General features: G+C 39.2%; 1 protein-coding gene across 1 annotated transcript in view; it reads right to left on the reverse strand.

The window, feature by feature from the left end:
• Positions 1–8,093: 8,093 nt before the first annotated feature.
• The window catches only part of YLPM1 (YLP motif containing 1), a 64,387-nt gene continuing 59,743 nt past the window's right edge, over positions 8,094–12,737 (reverse strand). Inside the window, exons 20-21 of the mRNA XM_008064171.2 lie at positions 8,822–9,004; positions 8,094–8,502 (exon numbers count right to left, since the gene is read on the reverse strand). Of these exons, the coding sequence (XP_008062362.1) occupies positions 8,858–9,004 (147 nt within the window). The 3' untranslated portion in view covers positions 8,094–8,502; positions 8,822–8,857. The remainder of the gene's footprint in view (positions 8,503–8,821; positions 9,005–12,737) is intronic.

The raw sequence follows: 12,737 nt of genomic DNA on the forward strand, positions 1-12,737 counted from the left end.
GCCCTATTGCCTCCCCAACACTGAGGAAGAGGGTCAGTTGCCCTGTATTAGCTTCTATTGCTTTTCTCACAGTAGAGTTAAGGTTACTGATACTGTAATCACATCTCTACCAAAAGGCAGAAAACTAGAGAGAATGTGCCAAGTGTTTCAAGAGCAATGGGAAAGAGGATGTATTCCCATGACAGTGAAGAATATTCCTACATGTCTAATTTGCAAAGTATGTTTCCATTAAAAGACTAAAACTAAACATAACATTATGAAACTATTGGCCAATTCTCTCATTTACAGTATCTTCCTGTCCTTCATAGGCATTTGAATTTGCAATGCCTGGTTTATATAATATGTATGGATATGCTACCAACTGGAAGATAAAGAAGCAATGAAAAAATAAACACAAGAATTGGTTTTGTGACTAATAAAGATATGGGCCTACATAAATTAATTTTATACTCCAAATGCACCAGGTCGTCAATTCTCAATATGCTTGTTGAACATCAAGTATATGTAACAGACACTGCATATTAGGAACTGCAAGGATGTAAGGTGCGTAAGACACAGTTCTCACCCTTGAGGAGCTTGCATTTGAGAGTGGGAGGGCATGGGGGAAAGACAGGTGCCTAAGTCACTCTACTAGAAGGGCAAAGCAAGAGGAGATGGCAGGACAAGGACTACAAGTAGAGGTCCATGACAGCTGGGAGGAGGGAGCATGATAAGACAGGAGGAACTTCAAGAAGGAGGTAGCATGTGATCTGGGCCTTCAGGCAATCATAATTTCTAAAGAATAGCAAAGAAAGGCAGAACACTGGAAACTGTAGGAGTGTTCAGGGATCAGCAAGTCCCACAGTGTGCCTGAGGCACAGTGTACATGTAGCAAGTGGAAGAGGAAGCTGGAGAAGTGTTGGGATCATGTCACTGACATACTTCAACACTAAGTTGACAAGCCTCTCCTTAGTAAGGTAGGGAATGGGGCTGCCAAGTTAAGTAGGTAAAAGGTTCATCACTGGAGCGAAAGCAAACAGACTAGTTACATTACATAAGAAATCACAAATTATAGAAAACAAAATTACTATATCTGCATGGCAATACGCAAATGATCCTCTCTCAACGCTGTAGAGAAAATGCCACAGTTCTTATACAATAATTGAATCCAATACTCTTGCTAATCTTTAAGCATCTGTGATTATGGAATTATTCATCTAAGTAGTAGTAAGATTTTGAGACCCTAGATGTACAGCTACCTTCTACCTGTGAGAGTTCAAAGATGGTTTTGGAGATAATCACTTTGTTCCTGACAGAACTATTTAGAGCAAAATGTATTCGAGTTTAGTAAACACTCACACCATACAGATAGTACTGGACTTCACCATCCTAGAACTTCTGAAGGTCCCCCTACAGGAGGTGTTACAGTTAAGGAAAAAGGCTTGTTTTGCCATAGAGGAACTGTGAAACTTTGCACAAGTCACTGCCTTTCTTTCAGCCTCAGAAACCTCATTTACAAAACGAGGAGATCTCATCAGAACAAACCCTAAGGCCTAACTCAATCTTTAAAGACCAAGAGTTTCAGATGTGGCAGACAGGCTGTGTGGGCCAGAGCACCAACAAACACAAAAGATCTTGGTACTGAAATACTAGAAGTTCTCATAAAAATCCAGACTTTTTTTTACTTTTCTTGAAAACCCAGGACATGTGGCAGCACATCCCCATGTGGTCACATCTGCTATGGCTGAGCAAGGGCTGCTCCCCTTACCTGAACCAGTTTCCCCTGTCACTCTTTTCTCAGTTACTGACACTGAATGAGCTTGTGACATGCCAAACATACAGGAGACAGCCCTTGTATTTACTCTACAGACACATGAGCCATACACTGAGCTAGGTGCTGTAAAGAAAATGAACATTAGACATCTCTAGTTGAGAAATACCAACCCACTGTTAGAAATAACAGATCTGCAAGTGGGATTTCAAGTTATGACAGAAGACATTATTTCAATTTTTCAAATAAGGCAAGAGAGGGATCTGCAACCTAGATCAATATTGTCACGAAAAAGAGTATGAGTATTTGGTCGAAGGCTCAAGCTTTTTAAGCAGGAGACTAAAATTCAAGCTTTTCCCTACACAGCAAACTACTACATCCATAGGCTCTTCATGGAATCACACATGCAAGGCCCTGTGGGCAGGCACATGGCTGTCCATGACTGCAGCAGCTCAGCCCCAGGCTTAAGGACACTCCTTGACTTTGGTGAGATGTGAAAACAATGGCCCTGAGAACCGAGGTCAGTCACTGAGGTGCAGTGCACAGACATTCATGTTCTGAGAACAGTGGCCTAAAGTCTTAACTGTTAGTCATGTGTGGACCAGGGAACCATCAGAGTCTCTGGCTATTATGGTCTTCTACGACACATCATAGTTCTTTGCTTGGTCAGAGTCCTACCATGCAGAATTTTCCAGGAAATGAGATCGGCCTTTTCTATCTTGTTACCGTCATGCTCTCTTGATAGTAGTTCACCGCTGTGCTGTGCTGGCTCTTACACACTTGTTGACCCTTGAGGGTGTATGTAAAGGATCCATCAGCATTGTACCTTCATTGCTAGAAATTAGGCAAGTATAGGGAATGGCAGAGTGATCGAGTACATGTGAAATTCACAATTTATAACAGTAGAAGAAAATGAATATCCATTAATAAAGACCTGGTAAATTAAATTATGGTAAACAACATAAAACATTCTGTAGTTGCAAAAGAGGAACAATGCATCAATACAAGGGAACAAACTATTGATACACACAACAACTGAAATGAATCTTGATGTAATTAGCCAAGTAAAAAACACTAAAATGCCAATCCCAAAAAGTTACATACTATATGATCATATATTTATAACATTCTTTGACAAAATTATAGAAATGGAAACAGATTAGTGGTTGCCAAGGGTTAGAGATGCGGGTAGGGGAGTAGGAGAAATGTGGGTTGCGGAGGTTACACAAACCTACGCATGTGATAAAATTGTATACAAATACACAATGTCATATACTCCATGCCATGAAAAGAATGGAAATACAGTTGAAACAATTTCTGAAAATTTTCAGTAAACCACCTTATGATAATAAGGTACCTTTGGAAAATTAAAGAGAAAGAAGAGAGAAAAAGGGGGAATATATTATATATTATCTGAATGACCTGTAAAACATACTGTTAAAGGAAAAAAGGTAGTGTGTGTACAAAAACCAGGTAAAATTTTAATACACAGAATTTAAATTTTTCTGAAATGACTTAAAAGAAACAGTCAACAATGGCTGCCTCTACAGACAGGGCAGTAGGAGGCTGAGGGTTAAGATTTTTATCCTTGAATTTTATACCATATAAATGTATTATTTCTTCATAAAACTACTGCTTTCTTTTTGAATATGTGAAAATCAAGGCAAATCAATGCTTCAGTGCCCTCATCTTTGTTTATATGGTGGGTCTGGAAACCGCTTTTGGTTATTACTCACTCATCCCCTTCTGGATGCTAATCAGCCTTTCACATCTGAGCCTCTTAAGCTTCCACACTGGTTACGAAAATCAGTGTCACTGCTTACCTGAAAATGCTTCTGAGTAATCGCTTTCAACACACTGTACTAACTATTTAATAGCTCAGTCTATGCTAGCTGCTTATAAAAGGTGACAACTATCTTCAAGCCAGCTGGACGTTCTAAATTTCAAAAAGCAATGGCCAGGTGTGGTGACTTACACCTATAATGCCAGCCCTTTTGGAGGCCAAGGCAGGAGGATCACTTGAAGCCAGGAGTTTGAGACCAGCCTATGCAACAAAGTGAGGTATTGTCTCTACCAAAAATTAAAATGAAAAAATTAACCAGGTGAGGTGGTGTGTGCTTGTAGTCCAAGCTTCTTGGGTTGGGGCAGGAGGATCACTTGAGACCAGGGGTTTAAGGATGAAGTGAGCTATGACTGCACCACTGTACTCTAGCCTGGGCAAGAGCGAGACCTGTCTCTTTAAAAAATAAAAACAAAAACAATGATGATTGTTTTTGATGATGATGACAGCTACTTTTTTTGAGTATTTACCATGTGCTTGGTATTGTGCCAAGGAGTTTTCAGGCACTATCTCAGTTTAATCCTCACAGGACCTTTTAAATAAGTGTTTTATTATTTCCACTTTACATACTAGGAAACTAAAGCTCAGGTCGTTTAACAGATTTGCTTAAGGTCACACAGCTTCTAAGGGGGAACCTGAACTTGTGCTAGGGTCTGTCAATACCAAACTCAAGGAGTCATCCTCCTTCTATGGCTTAGTAAAACTCATTTCAGTTTTGGTGGCTCAGAAAAACCCTTAAAAAATCTATCTACAAAAGCTGTATGGTCTCTCTGTAGCTGAGAGCCTGTTGCTTTTTCTGTCTTAGCAATTAAGCCAGGCTTCTACTACCAACATATCTGCAGCTTGTAGTTAGCAGGATAAAATATTTAACACAAAAGCTGAGGGGTCTCCAGAGTAGGAAAACCTATGCTGAAATTTGTAGTCAATCTCATTCAAAACTTAAAAGGATGGCACCTACTTTGGTTTGTTCAACCTACAATCAGAATTCTTTCACAAGGGAAATAAATTCAACCAGAAAGATTTTAAATGTGTCACTATAGGATTATCTGATCAAACTCATACTTCTATAACATTATAGAGCATTCAATTAGGACTTACCATATTAAAATCAACTGCCAACAGAGTACTGATGGCTTTTGATTTCCATAATCAGTTCCTAAAGATTTCGAATGTGCTAACTTAACCCTAAATAAATGTTTCTGAAATAGAAAATTTCTGGGTCTCATCTACCAAATTACTTACACAGGAAGTTTGCCAACAAAATCGGATCACTGAAGTGAGTGACCCAACTGGTTTAAAATATCTGAAATGTCCACTAAGATATCAGAAACCGCCCAGGCCCAGTGGTTCAAGCTCTCAATTCCAGCACTTTGGGAGGCTGAGGCGAGAGGATTGCCTGAGGCCAGGGGTTCCCTGAGGCCAGGGGTTCGAGACCAGCCCGGGCAACTTGGTGAGACCTTGTCTCTACAGTAAATTAAAAAAAAAAAAATTAGCTGGGCTGGTGGCACATGCCTGTAGTTCCAGCTACTTGGAAGGCTGAGGTGGAAGGATTGCCTGAGCCCAGCAGGTCGAGGCTGCAGAGGCTGTGAGCATGCCACTGTACTCCAGTATGGGTGACAGAGTGAGACTCCAACTCAAAAAAAAGAAAAAATAAGAAACCTTCCCCAACATCAGACTATTTTGTATTAAGACATACGATGCCACAAAAGATTTAAAATCAAACTATTATGACTAAAATAAAAATCTAAAAACATACTAGATTTCTGGAGAAGAATGTTAACAAAATTAAAATAAAATGCTAGCAAGTAATGAAATTCAAGCTTGGGCCCCCATAATCCTTGGGTACCTCTTAACAAACTTAAAATATTTGTGTTGCCAAGGCATTTTCTATCCACATACACCAAATTTCCCCAAGATGCTCTTGGACTTCCTTTATTTAAAATTTCATTCATTCCAGCAGAATGACTATTTCTTTTTAAATTTTTTTTTCCAGATTTTCTGTTTTATTCTGTTTCTAGTAATAATGCAAATTAAAAAATTTCTTGGTGACATGGTGCCTTACGCCTACAGTCCCAACACTTTGGGAGGCCAAGGTGGGAGGATTGCTTGAGCCTGGAGTTTGAGACCAACCTAGGCAACACAGTGAGATCCCGTCTCTAAGTAAAGAGATTTTAAAAATCAGCTGGGCGTGGTGGTACATGCTTAAGGAGACTGAGGCAGGAGGATGGCTTGAGCCTACAAGTTTGAGGCTGAGATGAGCTGTGATCATGCCACTGCACTCCAGCCTGGGTGACAGACTGCAACCCTGACTCACAAAAAAAAAAAAAAAAAATATCTTATCAGTCCCACATTTGACTAACAAAACCAAGTATCAGTCGGTCATTTCCATTACTCTCTTTTTGGTGCCTAATCTTTTTTTCATTAATCTCCTTGCATTGAGATTATTTGTTACATCAATTTTCTGAAGCAGGAACACTTTGTTCATTTCCTAAGGTCATGTGATCTAGATCTTCTGAAAACTGGCAGTAGCCATTTCTGACTCTCCTGAATCTTCCCTACCCCTGTTGGTATATGGCACAGACACAGAGCCATGGCTGCAAGGCAAACACACACACAATTACCCATGTTCAAACTGATTCACAGGTAATCACCATCCTTCTTTCACTAGCATTCTGAATACTGTTAGTTAGGACTTAAGAAGTTAAGGACAACAGAGGGAAAGCATCCTCTAGAAGAACACACAGACCTCCACTTCTTTGAACTAGGAAACACATTCTGGAAGTTTTGTTTCTGATAAAAATGGGCAATGGATAGCTTTTGTAAGTAGTAAGTCTTTGCACAAGCAATAACTCCATTTGGTTATACTGCGATGTACCTTTACTCAACAGAATAAAGGTAACTGAGAAAGATCTGTACACAGAAATGTATCACAGGCTAAAAAGCAATCAAAATAGCTTATTAAATACGACAAACAATGGAAGTTATTTAACAGCAATTTATACATTCAATACTGACTTGTTAATGAACTTAAAGTCTCTTACGCTTAAATATTCAGAAGATTAAAGTACAGAAAGTTATCAGAATGTTCATTAAATTGGAGTATTCAGTACTATAATATTGAGATGTTGAAACCAAAATGGCTGGGCTCAGTGGCTCAGCCTGTAATCCCAGCACTTTGGGAGGCAGAGGTGAGTGAACTGTCTGAGCCCACGTGTTTGAGACCAGCCCAGGCAACTTGGCGAGACCTCATCTCTACAATAAGCCTGGCTCGGTGGCTCAGCCTGTAATCCCTGCACTTTGGGAGGCTGAGGCAAGTGGATTGCCTGAGGGTTCGAGACCAGTCTAGGCCACTTGGCGAGACCTCATCTCTACAATAAATAAAAAACTCGGCTGGGCGTGGTAGCGCGCACCTGTAGTTCCAGTTACTTGGAAGGCTGAGGCGGAAGAATCGCCAGAGCCCAGCAGATTGAGGCTGTGGTGGCCGAAAGACGTGCCACTGTCCTCCAGCCTGGGTGACAGAGTGAGACTCCAACTCAAAAAAACAAAAAAACCAAACAAAAAACCAAAGTGATACTACTCAAATGCTACTAAATATTAGCTCTATTGACACAGTTTTTAATGTAGGTCATAAAACTGAAGAGTTTTCATCTGTGGTCAAAAAGAGAACCCTTCAAAATACTGAAGTCTTAAGTGAACAACATTTACAAATTGTTGTAAACTGTCAGATTACAAAATGGAAATTATGTTTGAGGAAGGACATTCTTCTCTATCTTCTTTCATGCTTAAAGAGAAGTATTTTCTTTGCCGTCTGAAAAAGGGAAGAGAACCCCTTTTCTGTGTTTAAATTGGAATGGGTTTTATCTCTCTGTTTCTGAGTCCCACGTGGTATTATCCACAAGATAAGAAACTGGAAAAGTTATGCTTCCTAATAATGAGCAATCTGGCAAAAACCTGAAAACTTAACAGCTTTAAAGGTCACATGCCAGAGGGCTCTTCATCTCCATATTCCTCCTCAGCAACCTTGATTTACAAATCTACAATTTAAGTTCAAAGTAAGGCAACAAGCTCGAGTTCCATGGACTATATCAGTTCTGTCCACTAGCATTCAAAGCCAGATCATGAAAAAATCAAAATCTAACAGGGCATAAAGGGAGAAAGTGAAAACAGGAAGGAAAGAAGAGAGAAGAATAGAAAGACGGGGAAAAAACACAAAACTAAAAGCATCATGTTATAGAACAGATATGCTCCATGAAACTGACAACTATTTGAACTTGGTCTCTATCAGTCTTCAAGATAGAGGTAGAGAAAGAAATCAGCCATAAAACAAAGATGAGTGTTTTGTACATCATTTGAACCTTGTATTTTACAAAACGTGCTATGGAATCATTGAGTTATATAATTTTCAGTGGGAAAAGAGGTTTTGGGGTGCTCAGCTAGCATTTAATTAAGACACATTTTAAAAGCAATAGAAATAAAATTAAGAAAACAAGAGAAAGGGGCCCATGCTATATAGCCCATGAAGCTCATCAGCTTTATCGTGAAAGTTTATTGTTTTTAATCCTAGTACAATCAGCTACCAGTTACATACAGTAAAAAACAGAAACAGCCACAAAGCAATGATGTTCGAGATAGTCTGTGACACGGTACAGTGGAGGAAATACCCTCTGTTGGAATCCTCCGGCAGACCCCCACCTGGCTTTAGCAGTTATGCTATCACTCCCTCCCCAAAATGGTTAAAAAGAAAAATTAACATCTTGCTTGGGTATAGCAAGATCTAATACCTCTTGGGGGCACTGGAGAACTTTAAAAAACTAAAGCAGTAGAAACAAAACAAAAACGGAAACGTGGAAGCAAGGTGACACATAAGGAAGCTCCATGAGGCCTTGGCTTCAATCACCTGAAAGTGAACCACCTGGAAAGAAAAGAAAAGGTTGTCATGCCAGGAAAGAAGACGCAAAAAGCCCAGCAGACCCTAGTATCACAGCACTCTTTCCCACATCCACAGAATTCAAGCTTTTCTCAAGTCCTTTATTTTTGCAAGTGAGTCAGGTTGCAGAAAATTGCTTCCTTTTCTAATAGCCTATATTGTGAATGTTAGCAACTAGCATATACTTACACTCTTGGAACTAGAAAACAATATGGAAACTTTTAGCAAACCATGTTGTCTTCTTTACCTCAAGCCCTCTGAAGCAACCACACAGTAGGCTATTTACATGACTGTGTACCCTTACCTTAGAGGAATAATGACTCCGTTCAAAAACTAAGTCTCATATATATTTGGTTCGATTGAGGGCTTTTTCAGCCAGGTGACCACTTTCATCTGTGATCTTCTCCCAATCAGTCTGTCCGACCACAAAACCTATGGCCCTTTTCCTATCTGCATCCTTCTTTTCTTCCAGGTCTGCCCATCTGACCTAAAAAGAACATACCATTAGGCTGAGCTTTAGGAAAAATAAATATGCAAAGAGCCCCCCCTTCCTCTCTGGATAATCTAAGTGTTAGGATAACTCACCTGAAACCACAAGTTTAAAAATTAACCCGGGAGAATTAAAGACAACCATATCTTTTGAGTCACAGAGGGAAAGCTCTCTAGTCAATCACCAAGTCCTTTAAACCATTCTAGCTCCTGAAGAGTTTGGCTCTCAGCTCAGTCCTGTCCTCTCCCTCTCCTCTGTCACCCCCTTTTTAATTCTCTAACCTTTGTTTTTTACCTGAAGCAAAGCACTAATCTCTATCTACTCTTCCTGTCTCTACTTATCCACTCCAATGCATGCTGCCAAGGTGATCTTTCTAAAACACACATAAGCTGTGATTCTCATTTGCTTTAAATCCTTCCTCTACCTACCAGATAACATCCAAGTACTCTTGATCTGGCCCTGTCTGCTCCCTGCAACTATCTCTGGCCAGCAGCTATGGCATTTTATACCAACAGTACACACTTCCTTCTAGCTCTCAGAGCGCAGAGGGCTACTTCCTGCTTCTGTAACTTCACATGTATATACTAGTCTCTCTTGTTAAAATGTCTTTTCCCTAACCTTATCCACCTGGCATGAGTTTAGTCATCCTTCCTTGCTTTATCCCTCTTTTCCTTTGCCAAATAATTAATCATTGCTTTGCCAGAGTTACTTCTGAATTTTGATATGTCTATTTTTGAACTTCTATACTGTAACTATCAATTTATAGATGTGTCTTTTCTAGCAGACTATAAACACCCTAGATCAAGGGCTGAGTTTTATTTATCTCTACACAGTAAATATTTCTTGAAATTTAATCTCAAGACAACAGTGAGCTGGTTTATTATTTTCATTCAGGAGATTAAAGAGACCAACAGATTGACTCAACTGATATAATTCATGGTAAGAATACAACTATAAATACATGGATCAGGAATATTTACTACTGGCACCTTAATTTAAAAAAAATTATTATATATATTAATAACTTAAAAAAAATCTATGCAGGCCGGGCTCGGTGGCTCAGCTTGTGATCCCAGCACTTTGGGAGGCCGAGGCGAGTGGAATGTCTGAGCCTGCGGGTTCGAGACCAGTCCGGGAAACTTGGCAAGACCTCATCTCTACAATAAATAAAAAATTAGCTGGGTGTGGTAGTGTACGCCAATAGCTCCTGCTACTTAGAAGGCTGAGGCGGAAGGACTGCCTGAGCCCAGTAGGTCAAGGCTGCGGTGGCTGTGAGCGTGCCACTGCACTCCAGCCTGGGTGAGGGACTAAGACTTCAGCTAAAAAAAAATTTTTTTTAAATATTTAAAAAAATAAAAAAATATATGCAGATATATCACATTCTGCAAAAGTTCAAATAGAGGAACTATGGAACTATGTTGCTTACAGTGCATAGTGCCAAAGTCTATCAAGAATGTATGTTAAATATGGATTGTGATTTATTACCTGTGCAAAGAGAAGGAACTGGAGCATGGAAACCCCATGGTCTTTATGCTGGACCTGGAAATGCATTATTGCTCTGAGGTATGCTAATTACCTTTGCAAGACTGGTAACGAAATGACTAGGGTTCTCCTGATAGCAACCACTTGTCCAAGGGAGGATATGTAGTAATAGCAGTGAGAAAAATTGATAACACCTGACTCTTAACAAGATGTTTAGTGCATAAAAACCTATGGCTCAACTTCCTTCATGCACCCTAAGAACCCTAATAAATAATGTGAGCTTCACTGTACAAAGACCTTTGGGCTTCCTACCCATCAATGTTGATGCATTTATTCTGATTAATTCATATGTATGTTTTCAGTTCCACTTGGATCAAGGATACACATGCAAAAGATGACTATGCATTGAGGGGCAGGAAGTAGAGATGTAAAGGCAGACTGTGGTCACTGAACAAAGAAAAGTAACCAGCTCATAGCCAGTTTATAACCATGCCCAAGGCATTCTCAGCAGAGTTAAGTCCACTGATCAATCTCATCCTACTTTTAAATCTGCAGTTTACATTCTACGCTTTTAAAACTCAGATAAAATAAAGGATATGAAATTAGAAAAAGTATGCAGTTATTTTTAAAGCAAACTACGTTTTAGCATAAATGCTCAAGATTTTAAAGTCGGAATTAAAATATTTTAGAAACGATTGTTCTGTTAACATTTCTAATAAATACTGATGCTGAATTAAAATTATTTATTTATATGTTGGACTCTCCTACTGGAGGTCAGCTCCTTGAGAGGACTCATTAACAGACCTCATACACAGACATTCAACACTGTAGAATGAATACATGATTACCAAAACACTAAAAGTGGAAGGATCAGAATAATGACTTTCAGCTAGAAATGGCATATTGAATGTCAGTGTCCCTTCTAATTTTCCCAAAGGTATTTTTGAGATTTATAACATTTTCGTTGCTGTTTATGCCTGTTAAAAAAAATTGTTATAATACTAAAAAATCTTTACTAACCTTACTAAGGTTTGAGGTACATATATATTTCATCCATTGTCACTAAAAATATTTCTAAAACATACAAATTCAGCAAACAATCAGGAAAAGGGCCACTTTCTATAATTATCAAAGAAATACAAATCAAAGTCCACGTGAGCTACCATTTTATACCAAATTAAGTAAGTAACAATTTTAAAAATAAACTGTATTTTAAGGCTGAGTGTGGTGGCTCACACCTGTAATCCTAGCACTTTGGGAGGCCAAGGCAAGAGGATTGCTTGTTGAGAAGTTCAGGAATTTGGGACCAGCTTAAGTAACATAGTGAGACCTCAACTCTATAAAAAAAAAAAAAAATCAGCTGGGTATGGTGGTGTGTGCCTATAGTCCCAGCTACTCAGGAGGCTGAAGCAGAAGGACTGTCTGAGCACAGGAGGTCAAGACTGGGGCAGCCCTGAACGTGCCACTGCACTCCACCCTGGGTGACAGAATGAGACTTCAACTCAAAAAATAAAATAAAATAAAATAATTATCTTTTAAAGTCTAGCCATTAGGCTATACTGTAATATTGTAATTTAGGTAAAATTACAATATGGCCAACTCTATAGAACCCCCTTTTTGTTATAGAGCAAGTCCTAGGAACCTACCTGATATCCGTAAAATGTGGAATTACAGAAACCAAGAGACCCCAGGAAAGAAGTGAGTAATGTACAGCAGTCTGCATTCTTCCTGTAGGATCTCCTTTGCTCTGATGTTGACTTTGGTGAGTGGTTCAAGAGCTAAAAACTATCTGAAGTCAAGGTCATGAGGCAGGAGAGGAGAGTTAAAGGGGAGTAACTTTAAAGAACTAGAATGTTCACCACTCAGTTCTCTTTGACCACCCTCAATAAAATGAACTGTTGGATTACATACTCCTTACTAAAGAAAATGATAGTTATTGTCTACAAATAAACTAGAGAAAATACTTCTCGTTTCAGACTTTCCAGTTATGAAAACACTATTATTATTCCCAAGGAAGGGTTACTTTTACTTCTGTTAACACCAACCTTAAAACTGGAATAAGAGGTATGGATATATGTAGTCCTCGGTGGGTTGGGTCCAGATGGAAGGCCACTGATGGGATCTCTAATCCCCAACACCTCAAACTGCAGTCTAGCTCCTGAAAAGTGATGCTTTCAGCTCAGTCCTGTCCTCTGTCTCATCTCATTCACTGACCTCATTTTTTTTTTTTACCCAAAGTAAAGCACTA

The sequence above is a fragment of the Carlito syrichta genome, unplaced genomic scaffold (genome assembly GCF_000164805.1).
Source record: "Carlito syrichta isolate Samal-C Ts95f unplaced genomic scaffold, Tarsius_syrichta-2.0.1 Scaffold307214, whole genome shotgun sequence".
In the NCBI taxonomy this organism is placed as follows: domain Eukaryota; kingdom Metazoa; phylum Chordata; class Mammalia; order Primates; family Tarsiidae; genus Carlito; species Carlito syrichta.